Here is an 18,324-nt window from a genome sequence, read left to right as displayed (position 1 = left end):
AGCTTTTAGCATGTTTACTTAAAAACATTGTAGGTCAATTGTCGATGATTGAAGACATCAATCTCTGCCATTTTTAATGGCAAAAATATAAAACTCGGTAGAAATAACAATGTGGCCTCTTGACTCAAAAAAAGCCTGTTAGTCTGTTAACTGACATCTATCTTATGTACTGAAAAAGTAGGTCACTCATTAAGATAATTTGTGGAAGACGTATCACAACATCTCTGTGTGACAAACACATTTCATTATCAAATGTAAACAAATAAGTGTAAAAAAAAAAGTGATGCAGCTTTTTTCAGCATCGCACACAAGGTTTGAGAGCCCTCACCCGTCGTACATTTGGAAAATGCAACATTTAATGAACATGTTTCTGGATACTTTTTGTCATCGTCAGAACTGAATCTGTTGCTTGGTCTTATTGGTGTTGACACCGTCGTCTCCATTGTAGAAAGAACGCTTTTGATTCAACAACATGACAGTTGTGGTGTTGCAAAGCGGCGGCTGATCGCTGTAAAATGTCATCAACATTATAATGTTTAATCTCAGAAAAACAAGTTGAGAAGTTTGCAGTTATTTACTGTGGACGTATCTGACCGTTTCTCTTCCGACAAGTCTGCTGCTGTGTTTCATGTGCCGGATGTGAGTTTCAGTCTCGTCTCTTCGTTCTTCAGTGGGTCTGTTTGTTGTGCCTTTCTAAAGAGTAAGAAGCAACACACCTAATCCAGCTATTTTAAATCAATTACAGGATGAAAACCACTTAATTGGTCTCCTCTCTGCAGCTTTGAAAAGGGCACAAAGAACACAGGCATATAGAGATACAGGAAGACAAGAAAAAAATGTGTGCAATTAACAAATGCACACACACAGAAACTTTGAGGTGGCTTATCTGACTCAAAAAATGCAAAAAAAAAATGCAATTTTTTATATATATATATATATATATATATATATATATATATATATTTCCTAAAATTTCAACCTATACCCTTATAATATGCAGGTTCCTCTACTGTCAGTTTCATCATATCCATCAAAGTTAATCTTACCATCCTAAGGTAATTCATGAGGCTCGTGCCGTGCTCCCAGATCTTGGATGACTTGCAGGAGAGCTGAGTAGCGCCGACGTTCTGGCTACGGTTCAACTCCTGGACCGCTGCAACCACTGCGTATACCGCATCAAAGAGCAGGGCTGACGAGAGCTGCAGAGGAAGAAGGTGGATCTACTCTTACTACACACAACACACACACACACACACACTAAAACACACAGAAACCTGCAATAACTCAAAGTGTAACACTGAGTGCCTTTTGGTCGGTGAGGGGTTAAACCGTCTGCAGACTGGAAGTGATATTATTCCATTAGATCATGAGAAAGAGTCTGATCTGCTGACAGCGATGAAAACCATCTCTCTCTCTCTCTCTCTCTCTTGCGGTGCTTCCTATTTCTCGGAGAGACTCTGTCCTTCCTGCTCTCATCACCAATGAAGCTGGCACACCCCGACTATTTCAATTACTGTCTGCCGCTCTCAGCGAGGGCCAAAAACAGTGGGAGAGGCAGCCTTTCCTCTCATCTCCCCTGAACAAACAGCCTCATCGTCGCCGCCGCTCCGTCCCTGCTACATACAGTTAATTAAAATACCTAATGCCTCTCATAAGAAGCTTATTTAGGGGTTGAGCTTCATAGTTATTCATCTTTTTAATGCAACAGGAGATGAAGTGACCCAAGAGTTGGGGGAGATATCGATAAACGTAAATTAGAGTAAAAAAATTCATGTATGAAACATTAAGGGAGTGAGATTAATTAAAAACCTTCCTATTTAAAGGTGACATTGGTCACAATCTATCCACCACATAAACAGCATAAAAACACTTGACAGTCTTGGTGCCACTGACTGAAAGGTTCAAATCCTAAAAGTTGTGCAATGAATTCGCGGGACAGTCGGCAACCTTTGCCCCAGAGAACAAGGTTTCAGTAGATCTGACATATAGTTTGGAGATTGTGTGTGATTTTAAGGTTCGGTTTTGCTGTCGCCTTGTTTCATATCTGGCAATTTATGTTTGTGTGTTAAAAAAAGACCTTAAACAGGCGCTATGTGGAAATAATGTTGTTTTTTTTTGTTTTTTTAGAATAACAGAAACTGTCACATTTTTTAAATGTGTGTATTGCTTTTGACACCTGACTGATTTAATGGTTGGAAAACTGTTGGGGTCAAGGGTATGGTTTCTGGAAAAGAACGGGATTTGACCTCTGAACCTCTGGGGGCAGCAGCCATTTGCTTCAACACCAGAGCCACTGCAGTGCCATATGTGCCAAGTGACCATCTGGGAATTCAGTTTCAACCCTCCATTTGTCTAATTATTAGTGGAATTAATCAGAAAGTAGGTCAGCCCGTCAGTTCCTCTTTCAGTTTTAAGAACCCCACAAACCTTTATGAATTAATCTTCACAGAGTGTCTGCACCAATGCGGTTTCTTCTGTTTGCAATTGTCAAAATGTTTGCATCTATTTATTCCAACAATCTAAAGTCAATCTGAAGCTGACTTGTCAGACAGGTAACAACACAACAAAACCATAAATTAATCCGAATCATTTTTGTAACAATGCCTGACATGCAGTATTTTGACTATTTTCACATATCTGATCTGTAAAAATTATGTAAATTTGCTGTAAAATTAAACCTATTTTTTTCTTGTAAGCTGTATGCACAAGCTTCATTTGAATAATTTAAACAATGTGTTCATATGAAATTGATTATATTACATAAATTCTAAATTATACATTGCAAAATGTGGAAGCAATTACATAATAGTGGGATAATACAAGACATTTTCCTTGAACAGTATATAATATTCTAATCATGGGGAAAAGAACTGAAACACCATAACAGGTCTCATTATCTAAATTTGTTAACTCTCTGTGTTTTATTCAGTCTATACCTCACAGTTTGCCTATACCCACCTTCACTTAGGTTTTCTGTTTTTGTCTACATAGGATGGACTGTCAAAAAACATTTTATTTAAGTATGCAAAATTGTTATTTTCCCCTTGTTATTAATATGACATACAGCATCTGTCAAAATAAAATAAAATAAAATAAAAAAATACAAATTTGACATAGGATACGATTCCTTTGCCCCTCTCAGTCCTATTTTTCACCTTATGCCGAAATGGTGTTTTTGGTTTTTTTGAACAAAAAGTGGTTGGAATGCATCTTTAAAATCTCTATTTACATCTAACTGGGAGTGTATTATTATAGACTTTAAAATAATTGATAAAACCTAATTATTTTCTTTTGAACAGTTATTGATCTTTAAACTTTCAAGCTACCCACCCACATGTTCTCTTTTAAAAATAACGGTGCAGGACTTCGATTTTACGAACACATTAATGTCTCAGTGAAACACATGTGCTGGTAAGGTCATCCGTTTGCGTTTTTTGAAAATGTGCGAGAGTGAATTAACAGGGTGTAATCACAGTGCATGTCTAACTGGGTTATAATCAGTTTCTTGCTTGGCTGCTGTCAGCTTGCATCCTTGGTGGCTATTTGCTAATTAACTAGAAGCCCTAATTGCCGCAGGCTCACCAAGTGACCCGCTGTATGAAGAAAACACTTATTATTCCTAACCTGTTTCACCACACATCTTTAATTAAACTGACGGCTAGTGGGTGCGTGCATGAGACCGGTTTCTCAATTTGTAGCTTTTCTTGCTTAAACAGAGAAAATTATGTTAAAACTAAAACCCTGAAGCTACCATCTGATCTGAATTTTGACTGAATTTTCTACAATGTCTGAACTTTTTATGATTTTCCATTTATTTTTCTGCTTGTGCTATTGCTATTTTTTTATTTTTATTTATTTATTTTTTTTTTTTGTTATCACTTTTATTTTCTAAACTGGTGTAAGTGGTTGAGGTTTGTCAGCTGCCCACAAATTTTCTATGGGACGGAGATCAGGGTTTCGTGACACCTGCTCCAAAACACAGACCTTGTTGTTGCTAAGCAACTTCGTAATTAACCTGGCGCTATGTTTAGGGTCAATCTCCATTTGCAGCTTCAACTTGTTAGGTTCTTGTGCAATTTTTTCCACACAAGGTTCATTCTTTGCTCATGATACCATCTATTTAGTGAAGTTCAACAGTCATCTAAACTTTATCATTTGAAAAGGTTTAAATAAGGATATATATACAACCACATGTTTCAAAAAGAATGTAAACCAATTCAGGATTAATTAAGTTTAATTTTGAAATGTTATAATGTCTCAGAATGGCATTGTGGACAAGCAGGAAGTCCTGTCGTTACGGCATTTCCTTGGCGTCTGAGGACAGACATTCGCTGTCAAAGATTCTGATGTAACGCTAAGCTTCTGATTTTACGACCAGGCTTAAAGACAAATGGATGAGAACGCCGGGCCTGGAGGGCCTATTAGAAAGTCAGATAATGCTCATAAATTGTGGTCCCATAAACAGCAGTTTATGAGAGCAATTTACCATGTTTTATTTGGAGTGAAAACTCCAACGATCCTGTTCTATAAACTAAGCATAATAATGTTTTAAAAAGAAAATATTTTAGAAAATCTGCTTGATTAAGGCACGCTGTATTCAACAACAGCCACTGTAAATGAATAAGTATAGATTTTTTAAAAACAAATAGCATTACAGGATATAGCTAATACTGAGCTCCTCACATTTTTGATAACTTAGGAGATAATTTAGGATGAGGCATGTTCTACGATGGGGCGTTAGCAAGGAAGAAGCTATTATATAAGTAATAAGGTGGTGCTAAGCAATGCTAATGAGTTGTCTGAGAAACAAGAGCAACACGTGATCATTCAGTGTCTTTGCTTGTTAATATGTGCAACAGTTGGTTCAACCCAAGAACTGTTGTCTGTAAAGCTTAAAAAACGTCTTGTGTGGAAATGACGAGAACTATTGGCATAGTTAGACCAGGACGTTCAGAGCAGAAGCCCCAGATGTTTCATGAATGTCCTTCTGAATTTATGAAGAACTTAAAATTACATATCCACCAAAAATCCTTGAAATAAGATTCAAATTCCATGTGTTTACTTAAAAAACAGATGTAGTCATGCACTTCTGAGACAGTTCATTTCCTAAGTCCCAGAAGAGCAGCTGAGATTCGTAGAGGAGAAAAAAGTTCATTTTGTTGATCCGCAGAATCAGGTTGGAAAAGAAAATAAATTTTATCCAGCTCAACTCAAAGAGATCTGAAAATGTTTTTGTCATTAATCATAAAAATGTCAGTATGATCCTGTGTAACAGCAGATAAGTAAAAGTAAATAGAAAATCATAAAAAAGTTCAACAAAGAAAAATACAACTAAAAGTTGCAAAAAGAGCAAATGTAAAGCTTTTTACACATCTCTGCTTATGCTTTGCTTTTGTCCAAAGAGTCAGACGTTTCGTTGGGATCCATTTGTACTCGAGAACTGATCGGACCTAATTCCTGGGCGTTCCTTGTGCTGAAGACCTCTCCGACAAAACTCCCTCCTTCAATAAAGAACTGATCCCCACTACAAAAGCAAGACCTGAATCCCAAATCCTTGACTTTGGAGCCAACCTCCAACTGAGACACAAGAGCTCTGAACATTTTCCTTCTGACCTGCTGGCCTGGAAGAAGATTTACTTCAAAACCTTCAAAATGTTCACTGGAGAACTTTGAAAAAGTGGTCTGTAAACCCCATGTCTCTGAGTTCCCATAGCGATGAGAAAGTCTCCTGACGCGCCTACCTATGAGGTCTGCATTGGCGACCTCTCCATTCCTCAATCAGAAGGGTACTTTACCTGGTTTCTCCAACCCAAAGGACTGGAGGTTCTGCCAAGAACCTAACTGGGATTAGCAAGCTCAACCTCGACACCTGCCTGAACATTTTTGGTTTCCAGAAGTCTGATTTCCAACAAACATGTTCTCCTTCTAAAGATCACAGTAAATCTTTACTCCTTAACAGAAAACATTGCAACAATTGGGGTAAGTTAAAGTTGTGGCAAAAAGGTTGCAGCAGACGGTGAGCTAGAAGAGCAGCAATCGGTGATAAAACATATATTGAGAAATTGGTTCAGTTTTAACGTAAAATAACAAATAACATGTTTTATTAGCATAGAAGAAAAGCAGAGAGCATAAAAGTTGCAAGTTTGGTGTGATTAATATATAGCTGTATCACTTTTATGATTAAAAGATGGAGGGAACGGAGGGCGACGTGCTTAATTTATTTCCTCTCGACTCCTCTGCTAAGAGGTCACGCTTCGTTCTTATGGTGCATCTTTGCTGTATGCGAGATGATGCTATTGGGTCACTAACCGGAGTGCCGGCAAAGGGCGCATGGTCACAGTTCTCCTGCCAGGAGCGATTGAGGCTCAGCACAAATTCCTGGAAGAAGGGATGCGTTTTATTGAAGACTGAAAACCCGACAATGTTGACCCGCTGGTCAGCCACATCATCCAGTCGCAGCAAAGTGAATTCCTGTGAGGAGAAAGGAAACAGAGAGAGGGAGAGAGAAACGGTCACTGAAGGCACACAGCACACTTTAATTGAAGCGGTTGTTTGCTGCCACCATTCACCCTCATTTGTTTAAATTACAACAAATGATATATCGAATGGGTGTCAAGGTAAAAAGGGCATGTGTTCATTAAACAGGTTTACATCCAGTTTTATTTGTATGACTCACTTTCCATTAACTTCCATTATTCTGGTTGATTTGACATGGAACAGCTGCAGCATTTTATGCATTTTCACCATTTAGGCAGACATCGCTGCACAAAATTAAGCATTTTCCACTGCCACATGAATTTCCTCCCATGGAGGTCACTGTACAAACAGTGCTGGAGATGCACTGGGAAGCAAATATGTTGGAATTACCTGCTGATTGATGGAGAGAGACTGTGACAAACTAGAGAGTTGATGGGAAGCTGATAAAGGACACCGAGACCTGTGGATAAATGGGATGGAAATCCATTGCATACCAACGTCTTCAAGGTTGTGGAAAAAAATGGGAAATAGAAGTCATTTGTTATTTTGTTCTTTTGCTCTGGGGACAATCTCTGCCTGGGGAAAAGCAGTCAGGGGACAAGGTGAGAAATGAGGGAGTGCAGGAAAAAGAGAGCGCAGGGGTGTGACAGCAGATGGACGTCTCCTGAAGGTTAATAGAGGTGTCAGAAACCGTTTCCCCCTCAGGTGGCGGCCTTCGCCTGTCTTCCTTTTGTGTCGTTGACGTTATGACAGCCAGACCAAGGCAAGTCTAGCTATCTACCTGTTTCCCACCGAGGCCAGGGACTCGGGAGATAAGGGTAGTGTGTGGGGATGGTAAATGTTGGAGAGGGGACTACGATAGAGCTGACACCGTGCAGCGAGAGGTGACATGATGTGACACTGGAAACAAATGGGAATGGATGCAAGGAGTTGGCTGTTAGCCACTGGAATAACACAGACCTTTGACCCTGTTGTCTGTACAAACCAATAACTCGTCAACTACGACATAAAATCATTGTTTTGTTATTAAATGACTAACATCCACCTTCTATCACCGTGACGTCATGTAGTTTTACCACAACAAAGTTTATCTGCATTGAGTTAAAAGAAAAAGTCTTCTTCAAACTGAGATTATAGGTCTTATTTCATTGGTAAATATGGAGAATACACAGGGGTTGTTGTCACTTGTAGAGCACAGCTGAACTTTATCTACAATTCATCAGACTCTACAGAATAAAGAAGACTGAACACTTGAGTTGAATCAAATACTTCTTAAATAGTGGTTTAACAAGAGTTTATGCCACCAGATTGTTGCAGCATTTGCAGTTTTTTTCTCACTTTTCCCTTTGAGCTGACACATCTGTTTTTACATCAACCAACGCAGGATATGTCACCCTAAAGGTGGGAAAATGTGAAACATGTCTGAAATCAGGTATCTTGGTTTCATATTTACATCGCAAAAACTGACCTTTATCTCTGGGATGTTCACACGGGTTAGATGCAATATGAAACGTGATATTGCATCTACATCAGCAACACATTCTTTTCAATTTATGCAACTTGTTCAGTCTGTCCTTGTGTTTGGTTAGCTGTAATTGTAACTTCAAGAAATGCAACGTGCAGTTATTTAGCTTTCACTTAAAAAGAGACGAGGGCTTATAATGATATTAGATCATCTAATTTGTAGGAATTTTACCGTTTTCAATCAGTGCCTTTGAGCTGCCATCACATGCAACTGTGTGCAAAAGACAAAGCAGAATTTATGGTGCAGAGAGAAAATGAACCCAAACTGGCCCAATAACTGTGCTCTGCTCCCAAGCCTTTTAAATGCTGTGAAATGACCAAATACTAGGGCGAACTCCTAAACTCTTTGTGGTGTTATAATAAATAGCAGAACTTGGAGGGCAACATGAAAAAAAGACCAAAGCAAAAAGAGAAAAATAATGAAATGCTAAGATAAAACATATAAATAAGTAAACCCTGAGAAATCTGAAAACATTTCCCAGAAACTCTGCTGAGCTTTGATAGATAATGAAAGCCTACAAAGGTCAGCAATTTCTAATTAGCCTAAAAACATAAACATGAAAAACATAAAAATGACCCTTTCCTCTTTTAGAAGAACACAGGCGAGGGGGTATTACGTAAATTACATAAAGGACATTAACAGACAAAGAGTGAATAGGTTCATGAATTAAATAACAGACAAGCAGGAAAGGTGGAAAAAAGCTCTTAGACCACAAGAGGACTCGGCATGAGTCACTCCACAGTGGAGTAAGAAGAGACTGAGCCGATACGAACACGGATCAGAGGAGGGCAGGAGGAAGCAGGGAATATTGACTTTGAGTGGGAGGCCTATTATCCCCAGTGCTAACCCCACAGAAACCTGAGAATCCTAAATGTTTAATCATGCTGGCAAGCAGCAGAAAATTTCTTGTGTTCATCCAAGGAGATGGTCAGATGGAACTTTGTTAAAATGTCGGCGAGTGCAGTTCAAATGAGACTTTAAGATGGAGATCTAAACCTTTTGAATTAAGATGGATACATGCAACATGTGGAGGATGCTTATCTTAGAGAAGGTGGGCATTTCTGGAAATAAAATATACGACGTACTTTTAAGCAAAAGGTCTTCATAAGGCTGTAATCGGTGTTCATTGGGAAAACTGAACAAAAAGGTGTTCCTTTTGGAGACCATTACAGCAGCCAAGTACAAATATTGACATTTACATGATTGAAAGCACCCAGATTCAGTTTGCTTCAATAATAAGGACATTTTCCAGGCTCCCTTTGATTCCCCAGAGTCCTCCTGACTATGACATCCTGCTGTCACTGAAGGGGTTGTTAGTCTGGTTTATTTCTGCCGGGTAAAGTGCACTTGATTTCGGTGCTGAATTCCCATTTCTGATTGTACCCAACAAAAGGTGAATAGACTTTTACATGAAAAATCGGTGGGCATAGATTTAGGTGAGAAAGTAGCTCTGAACTCTCAATAAAGAAATACATTTTTTATTTTCCCCCACCAGGTTTCACTGTGCCTTGAAAAAGTATCAAAGCTTTGGACTTTTTCAAACATATTCCCAACCTTAAACTTCTGTTTAAACCATGTTTGAGTGTAAATGCAGTTTTCAATTAATTCCCCGCTCAAAAGTTTTTGTCTCTTACACTGATTTCTTCTTTTAACATTGTGAAGCTCTACTTAGAACCTTCTTAAGATCCAATAGTGCAAAATGCAAATTCTTGCAATTTTTTGACTGGTCTTAAGATTTTGATCAGGAGTGTATATATAATTTTCTTCTCTTATTCTTACCACAGCAGTCACTTATTAGTAATCCCAAAATAAACATTAAGCCTAAATCCATAGTACTGGCACAGACTGAATGTTCTGCTCTTTGTGTGGGAAATATCTGAGTGTTAATTTTTTGTGGCGTTGTTGTCAGTTGCTATGGCAACGAGTCTGTTTGTAGCTGCGCTGATACAGAGCGAGAAAGACGTGGTTTTGAGTTGTTCTTCAACGATATTTCCCTTTGTTGTGGAGCAGCACTAAATTAATACCTACATGTCCAAGTTTGATTGAGTTAACGGAGTTATTCTACGGCGCGGCAGAGCGGCTATGGATGGCATGTAAAGGAATAGCCTTTACATGCCATCCAGCGTTGTCAGCATGCGCAAAATTTCCTTACGTAAACAATAACTTGCAGGGGGTCTTGATTTGTAAATCAGATTATGATTAAGTTAGTGCCTCACCAGCTATAAACCTCACCACACGTCACTGGTTCCAGGAGCATCTTTGGGACAACTAAATCCCTGGTTAGACTTCAATCACTTATGTAAACATGTCAGAATACAAGAAAAATCCTTTGATATTGTTTCCTTTAGACTTCCTCCGTGTTAAATGAGCCCTTAAGGGGCCTCTTAAAAGCCTTTTGAGACTGTCCATGTAATTACTGACTAAGTATACTTTCATAGATCATTAAAGTGAAAGCTGTGCAAATGGAGCTATCATTAAGCATGTCCCTGAAGAGGGACTGTATACTGCATACATGCATATTTCAACACGTGTAAGCTGGTGTTGCAGTCAAAAAGTGAGGGGTGTGGCTACAGACGTCTGCAAAGAGTTTCAAAACCTGAGGCCGAGAAGCAAATGCTAAACAAAATCCAAGGTCACCGAAATATCTTCGAGCTACGCCTGAAAGAAACTAATGTGCTGCATTTGTGGGCTTCCAGGGCTCAGAGCTCGACACGCGAGGACATTTAAATTCAAGTGGTGCCGTGCACAAGTACACGCAGAAGCACATCACATTAGAGGACATTACACTGGTGTACATTCATTTTCTATGGACTTAATTATATGCATTCCTTGCCAAATGTGACCTTTACCTTAATATTAAGTCCACATTGGAACTGGCTAAAGAGATTTATGTCCCTGTTGCATGTGTAAAACACAGAGACACAAGAGAAATGGAATTGGACGCTTTACTGTAGAGTTAGTTCATTTTCTTTTTAATATATGCACAGCAAGAAGTCTGCCTTAAATAACTTTTATACTGGCTTTTCAATCTCCGCCAGGTGACAGGATCATTTTTATAGTTGCTGTATGGCTCGCCACCCAGGGGGGCAGTCTGTCATTGGGTGCCACATTTTTCTCTCCCTAGACGTGTTTGTACAATCCAGGATATAAGCTTTAGAGGGAATTGAAGGGATAAGTGGAAGGGCAACTTCATCATATAACTAAAATCCCAATAGTAAAATAGCTTTTAAAGACAAGCATTTGTGTAAATCTAATTATGCAATTTTTCCAAATCCTGTCAACTGAAATTAATACTTACCACCGACATGCCTAAGACTTAAATTACAATCTCTAACAAGCTGCTTTGTAAAATATTTCAATATAAAACAGAACCGTCAACATTAAAATACACTCTTTCCATTTTTGTTATTGTCACCCCCATTGTGCTCGGTAATTGAAGAGGTATTGCAGTATTTTTAATAATCCCTTTACTCTCTTTTCAACACACAGAAGGCTTTTTGTATTATGGCACGTCTTTGAGGGAAAATACGGTCTCCAAACTAAATTCAATCTTTGTGTTCCTACTGTGTCATAAATCCAACCATAGAAAATACAGCTGAAAGGAGATTGTACTTCAGGGGTCTCCCTAGCTCCCATAATCCTTTGTGAGCCCTGAGAACTGCTGAAATCTGCTAAGTTTTGCTAGCAAACTAAAATAAGCAAAATCATGGACATGAGCAATGCTTGCATTGTAAATAGAGGGAAAGAGATGACATATAGGAGAACATGTTGTTACCGTTGTAGTTGACAAAAACCAGAGGCGGATGGTAAAAACAAACAGCAGACGAACCGACTCTCAACCAATGAACCAATGTGAACCGAATGACAATAAGAATACAGAGGAAGGGAAAAAAATACAGCTGAAAGTTAAATCAATTAAAATAGAGAGGAAGGTGAGACATAAGCTGGCACAAGTGAGAAGCAGTGGAGGAGTGAAGCAGAGTGACAGAGCAGGGATGAAGGAGGGGTGTGGGAATGACAGCATGGCCGAGGGCCCGTGACACCGGCTGTCACCTGGAGATCAATCAACAGTTTCAACATGAGCCAACCAAGCAAAAACTGTTGCTTCATCCTCCCAGCTCTTCTCCCTCTGAAAATCAACACAATATGGAAGCCTCAACTTTAGCTGTCCTTCCATTTCAGCTCCCTTTTCTGTTCTTTAGCAGCCCCTTTTATCGTTGCAAATGGAATTTCACGTTTGCTCGCTTTCTGGGACGTCTCACTCTTTTCTCATGTCTGCCAGTCATGTGACTGCACACAAACCATACCGCTATTAAAGATGTCCAAATATGTGACCACTGGTGTTTGGAACAATATAGCCAACTTGAGCAGTGACTAATGAGATCCCACGAGGACTGATTCAGCTGATAGTAGGATCCCAAGTTATAAAGCGTGCCTCTCTTTTACCCCGCTGCACTCTTTTCCCATCACACAGAGAGCATTGGTATATTTCCTAGGAGACATTCTTAAAATATACGAAGGGAAGTTCACCCTTTCATGTGTTCAATCTCGTAGATTTCAGTTGCTCAAATGAAAGGGACAAAAACATTGTACGAAAGAAACAATTTTTTTTATACATTTTGTGAATAAAACTCAACCATATTCCCTGAAATATGACAATCTTGTCAGATGTAGTGTTGAGAGGCTTGTATTTAGTATTCACGGTGTGTTTTAAGGAACAAAAGCTGCTTCTATTCACCACATTTTTCATTGTGAATTTCAATGGTCTCTGTATTTCAATGAGCTCGAGTCATCTTAACACTGTCAAGGAAAAAAAAAACTGTTAAACACATTAAAATTAATGGATTTTGTTGTTGGTGAGAATTACCAGTCATCCGTGTTACATGAGGTAAGAAACATGATAATTTCACATTAGTCACAATGACGAGATTGAGTGACATATGAATCAAAATTTACCATCCGTCCTTCCATCCTTTGTCCTGAGTATTAATTTAGAAAACTCAAACAGTACCACTGAGGCATACTTATTTAGCTTTTCTCATGGTCATCATTGACCATGGTTTGTGTCAGTGATATTAAAGCGTGAGGGGCTTACGATAGGCACCTGTGCGGGAACACACTGCCCCCTGCAGGAGGAGAGTACTGTCATGGAAGAGGGCATCAGTCCATCAGGTGTGAATACTTTGAAACCCTTTGTCAATTCTCCCATTTGGCCCACAGGTCTTAAATGTGTTCATCAATCAGTCTAATTGCCTCACACCTCATCATATTTGTGCGTCAATGTTTAGTACGCGTTGCCCTCTAATCATCCGGGGAGAGAAATGTGATGGTGAGAAAACCTTGATGAAATGTTTCACGGACTTTGATTTAAGATTTCATTTGGTTTACAGGTTGTTTTATTTGAAAGGTTCTCATGAATAATTTTGGCTCACCAGCGGAAGCATAAATAACCCTGCTGTTTTGAAAGATTACGTTAAAGTTAATCAACGATCAATATTTGATATGGAGTCACATTAGATGTCTGAAAAAATTACGACGCAGCGTAGCTTTAAATCCCCACCTCTCCACCTACGTCCAAAACAGCCATGCTCATGGGTCAGAGTTTGTGTGAGGGATTGCACATCCTCCCATCAGGTTTGTTTTTACAGAACAACCTTTGGGTGGAAAGTGACGCGCACCGGTTTACGGCCCTGTTTAGTCCCTCCTCCACCTTTATAAATGAGGCCTCCTTGCCATTGCTTCATCAACACCTGTTTGCATTGATGCAAAAGTTATGCAAAAAACAAAACAAAACAAAAAAAAAACACACAAAATGAAAATATTTTTTACCTTTTACATCTGCTGTTATATTTATCCCTGCTAAGGATCTGCTATGGTCATTACAGTTGCTGACAGAGATATTAAACACTAAATTAAAACACTGAATAACACTAAACTTGGAAGATTTTGCTTAGAGATCTAAGTAAAATCCCAAAAACGGCTTCTCTGTCGACCTCTTCCAGTTGTCAGCCTGTATTTTATTGCACCAGTCCCACCAATATTTTGCAAAAAACCCCCCCAAAATTGTTGGAGTGGTTTAAAAGAGACATCCATATCCATTGCTGCATTCTTGGATCTTCAAGCTATTGTTTTCTGCTCTGCAAAACGTGGCTGAGATAAAGACAGAGCTGTCACAGCTGATAATCATCAGTGACAATTTGAAAAAGGAAGAAAAATCATCTCTACTCTATATCTAGTGTGGCAGCACTGTGAGAGAAGAGACTGAGTCCAGTAGGCGGTGACGAGTAACATTTCAGTAAATTGCATATTGATTTTCTTAATGATAAAATGCTGATTAATGACGTCCCTTCAACTTCGCAGAGATGGAAGGTTATAACTTGCTAAACCCTTTAGGCCTGAAGCCGACCCTTGCACAGTTGCAAAATCCATTCCTAGTGGCATGCTGATTATCTGCTAATAGCTTAAATGTTCATGCAGTGTTGTGGGCAATAAGTCATTTCATACTTGTATCAATTGCCGCATAAATTCAGGCTGAGCTCTAAAGCCTCCTGCAGCCTCTTAATTACAATGTTCTCAGGGAGCGTGGGAGGGGAGGGGCAGCGGAGAGAAGGAATATTACCAAATGTCAGACCTGTTATGAACCTGGTTGTAATTGAAAAATTGAATAAATGATTTACCATGGGTCTTTTCTTTTTCACTTGATGAAATTCATCACACCACTCTGTATAACTGGACATGAAAACTGAGATTGAAGCTCCATCAATTTCTCACCAGTTGCAGTCGTTTCCGTCTGGATACTTCACAGCGTTGTGGGCGCGTGGGGTGAACCCAAGTCGTTTCTCTTGTGCAGCGAGATAAATTGCCAGTTGCATAATTTCTAGCAGGTCATCCAGTTAAATTCATTTTGAGGTGACTGTGAAATTACCTTGAATTAAGCAGAGAATGTTGGAGGTGGAGACAAACCAACTTTTTCTTGATGCTTTTAATGGCTGCATGTGTTAATTTTGGAAATAAATTAACCTTTCAGATTGTTATATGTATATTTATGTCTGGCCGGTTGCAGTGACAGCGGATTTGAGTTGCAGGGACCTTATGGCTGGAGTAATTCTTACACTGGCAGAGGCCCAACACACCGTCAACCTTGCAAGCCAACAGTGTCGGTCCTTTCCAGTAAGACATTTATGAAATAATGTCAGTGGAGAAAGCTTCAAAACAGAAATACCAAGGGAAAAGTTATGAAGGCTTCTTTTAATTTTACTGCACTGCTGTGTCTGCATGGAGGTCCTTTTCATAAAAATGTGTGGAGGAAAAATGATTTAAAAAAAAAAAAACACAAAACACAGCAGACAATATGAAACTCTGCCTGTTTAAAATTCATTTTCTGAAACGAGATGTCTTCTATGTCCTTCAGTAAAGTACAGATTAAAAATAATTCATAATTGTTGCACTGATATAGAGAAATATCAAATTATTCCAGTGCTTATGAAGTAGTCAGTCTCATAATATATCAAATTATATTGTGAATCCTACCTTTTCAGTGAGCGCTTCTCTAATTTATGTGTAGAATATAAAGGAAAATATTAGCAGTGGAAAAACAGCATATTTAAATATTAGAAGGCAGGCTTTTAACAATTACACCATCCATAAGGTTGACCTTATAATTATATGTCGAAAGCTGTGTGACATAATACTTTGATAATATCGTACGCAATTGTATCCATTTCTAAATATTTTAAGTCATTTGAAAGATAATGCAAGTAGAAAGCATCTGAGTACATTTCCTGCTCTTAAAGGCTATTTAGGTCCGACTACATTTATTCTGTGCTCCGTTTGTAAGACGCTTTTTAGCCTTGCTAGCTAAGCTCTGTGGTTGGTAAATGTGTAGTGACAGGAGCTCACTGGGATCTTTTGTTCTAAAAAAGAGATTTTTTTTCTTCCTTTTTCATGTTGTGCTTTAAAACCAAGTTGGTTCTCCAACTTAGTTTTCTGCTTTATCATACAACACAGCGTTCCCCTTAATGTACGAACACACAGAATGCTTGAAGTGGGAGGGAACCTCACACAACCTGAAAAACTTACCGAAGACCAGAATGAGGATGCGGGAGAGACACCATCTCATCCTGAAGCTTTCCTGGTCTCATATTTATATCTTCCTCTGTGATCTTTAGTGCAGAGGGGAGGTGGCAGGGTGGTGCAGGGAGTCCTTTTGTGTGGGAGTGGGATGTGGGTGAATGGGTTGGAGGTGGGAAATTGTTGTTCAAACAGCTTTTTACATTTCTGTGATTATTCACCATCTGATTCAACTGCAGTCTCTGAACAAAAAGCAGTGAATAAAATATGACAGGGACATGCTGCTTACACATGATTATTCATCTAATTGTCCAAGCATTAATCACCTCATGATGCTATTTACATAAGAGTCAACTGGTTTACTTACGTCTAATTACTGATACAGTATCACTCAGGCTTTTATTTCTACTTTTGAATAGAGTATAAAAGTAAAATATTGTCCCGATTTTGTGTTAAAATGGGTAAAAACAAAGAAAAAAAAAAAAAGCAAGAAAAATCCCCTAAGATATGCTGTGGTAAAAAATGATTCCAAAAATCACAAAAAACCTTTCCTTAAAATGCTCTTTCCTTTTGAAGTCCTTTTAAGGGAGCAACAGAGAAAATGTGAGGTTTTCCTCAAAAGCTCCCCTGCGCTCTTTCCAATCTTAAAAAGACAAAGTTGCACATATCAAAGGCAGTCATGGTTTGGTTACCAGAGAGGCATTTTTCTCCCCCCTTTCTTTTCAAATAATATCCTTTAATACATCATTTTCAGCAACTCTCACACATGCATTTCAAGAAGCAAGAGGCAACCAGTACAAAATGGTGCCTACAACTTTCAATTGCAATTTTCAAAGCTTCAAATGCGCCTCCGTCCCAACCCTGCCACCACAGTTAAGAGCGAGGGAAAATTATAGGCCTATTGAACGGATGTGTGTGTTGTTGGAATGTGTGGGACAAAGCTGGAGTAGGACACACACGCAAAAATGTCACACAGAAAAACTTCAATTGAGATTTAAAGCCAAGACCTATTTGCTGCAAGTCACCAGATTTAACAACTGTGCCACAGTGTGGCTCCAAATTTCTGACGTATACATTGTTTTATACTTTTGCTGTCGATTTTTGATTTATCATAATACGGTGGCTTGCTTAAACTTTGTCCCTCCTCAAAAAACTCCCCAGGACCTAATCCCATACTTTAGAGATAAACTAAGTAGGAAAAAAAAGAGAGAAGGATTGAGTATAAGAGGGATCGGGTTGGGATGGAGACAGATAGAAAGTTATCACCACAGAAAAGATGTGACATATGAAGTCTGCAAGCCAATACAACTTTTTTATTGCAAGCCTGATAGTAAGCTGACTCAGGCGCTGGGATTAGGACTAAACCACGCTGCAACACAATTGTCAAGGCTGAGTCATCCAAACATCGGGCTCCGAGGGAGAGTTAGCTGTAACAAGGCTGACAAAGAGTAATCGATAAACAAGAGCTGCTCACACATATTCTGAGTCAAAAATGTGTGACGCCACATTTAATTATTTCCATTTTCTTACGATTCAGTTTGTTCAGCAAACATCAAACTGAAATCTGGCAAATCTTTAGCATAAAAAGATAGTAAAGGATACTCAGTCTGACAGTTAACAAGTATCTTATCTGATGCTACATCCATGTAGTGTAAAAATACTATGTGATAAAAGAAGTAGTAGCATGCTTACTTTATGTATATGTTAAAAGCTGCATGCTCCAAAATGTTAATTCAGTATTTGGGAGCCTAGCCAAAGCGGGCTGAAAACAAAACGTAAGACCAAAAAATACATGCAGACTACCATTCTAAAACAGCGCATCATCTTTCCTAAGTTTTCCTTCCGTTTGCTGGTTGAACAGGTTGAAATTTTATTAAAGGGAGAAAGCCCTGACTTGTGAAGTGAGATTAGAATAGAGCAGGAAGGCAATGGCCAGGCTACTGCTGTGATGGAGTTCTCAGCATTTTCCTCTAAAAGTAACAATGGCTATAATGGACAAACACCACATGATGTATCTACAACAATAAAGCTCTTTGTCCCTGAGTGCATTTGAAAACTACGGTCTTGACTTTAGATGTTATTTTGAGTAATGCCTTCCTGCTTCTTTTCAGCCTGACGGTGCAGCCATAATGACACCTAGCAGCTTCATCCAGCATCTTTACAAGGTCTGTCTGCTTATGTTCTGTGGCTGAAAACATGTTTTGCACATATTGGACAGAAGAACTTCCTCCTCCACGACACGCATGATGGCC

The 18,324-nt window shown here is 38.9% G+C and overlaps 1 protein-coding gene across 6 annotated transcripts in view; it reads right to left on the bottom strand.

The window, feature by feature from the left end:
• The window catches only part of grik4 (glutamate receptor, ionotropic, kainate 4), a 345,779-nt gene that overhangs the window by 67,850 nt on the left and 259,605 nt on the right, over positions 1–18,324 (bottom strand). For all 6 annotated transcript variants that reach the window (XM_016670188.1, XM_007549419.2, XM_016670189.1 and 3 more), the window contains 2 exons: positions 6,310–6,471; positions 1,047–1,199 (listed from right to left, as the gene is read on the bottom strand). In XM_016670188.1, the coding sequence (XP_016525674.1) occupies positions 1,047–1,199; positions 6,310–6,471 (315 nt within the window). The remainder of the gene's footprint in view (positions 1–1,046; positions 1,200–6,309; positions 6,472–18,324) is intronic.

This window comes from Poecilia formosa, unplaced genomic scaffold (assembly GCF_000485575.1).
Source record: "Poecilia formosa unplaced genomic scaffold, Poecilia_formosa-5.1.2 Scaffold31, whole genome shotgun sequence".
NCBI lineage: Eukaryota > Metazoa > Chordata > Actinopteri > Cyprinodontiformes > Poeciliidae > Poecilia > Poecilia formosa.
The sequence above is the reverse complement of the archived record's forward strand: the minus strand, read 5'-3'. Positions and strand labels throughout refer to the sequence as shown.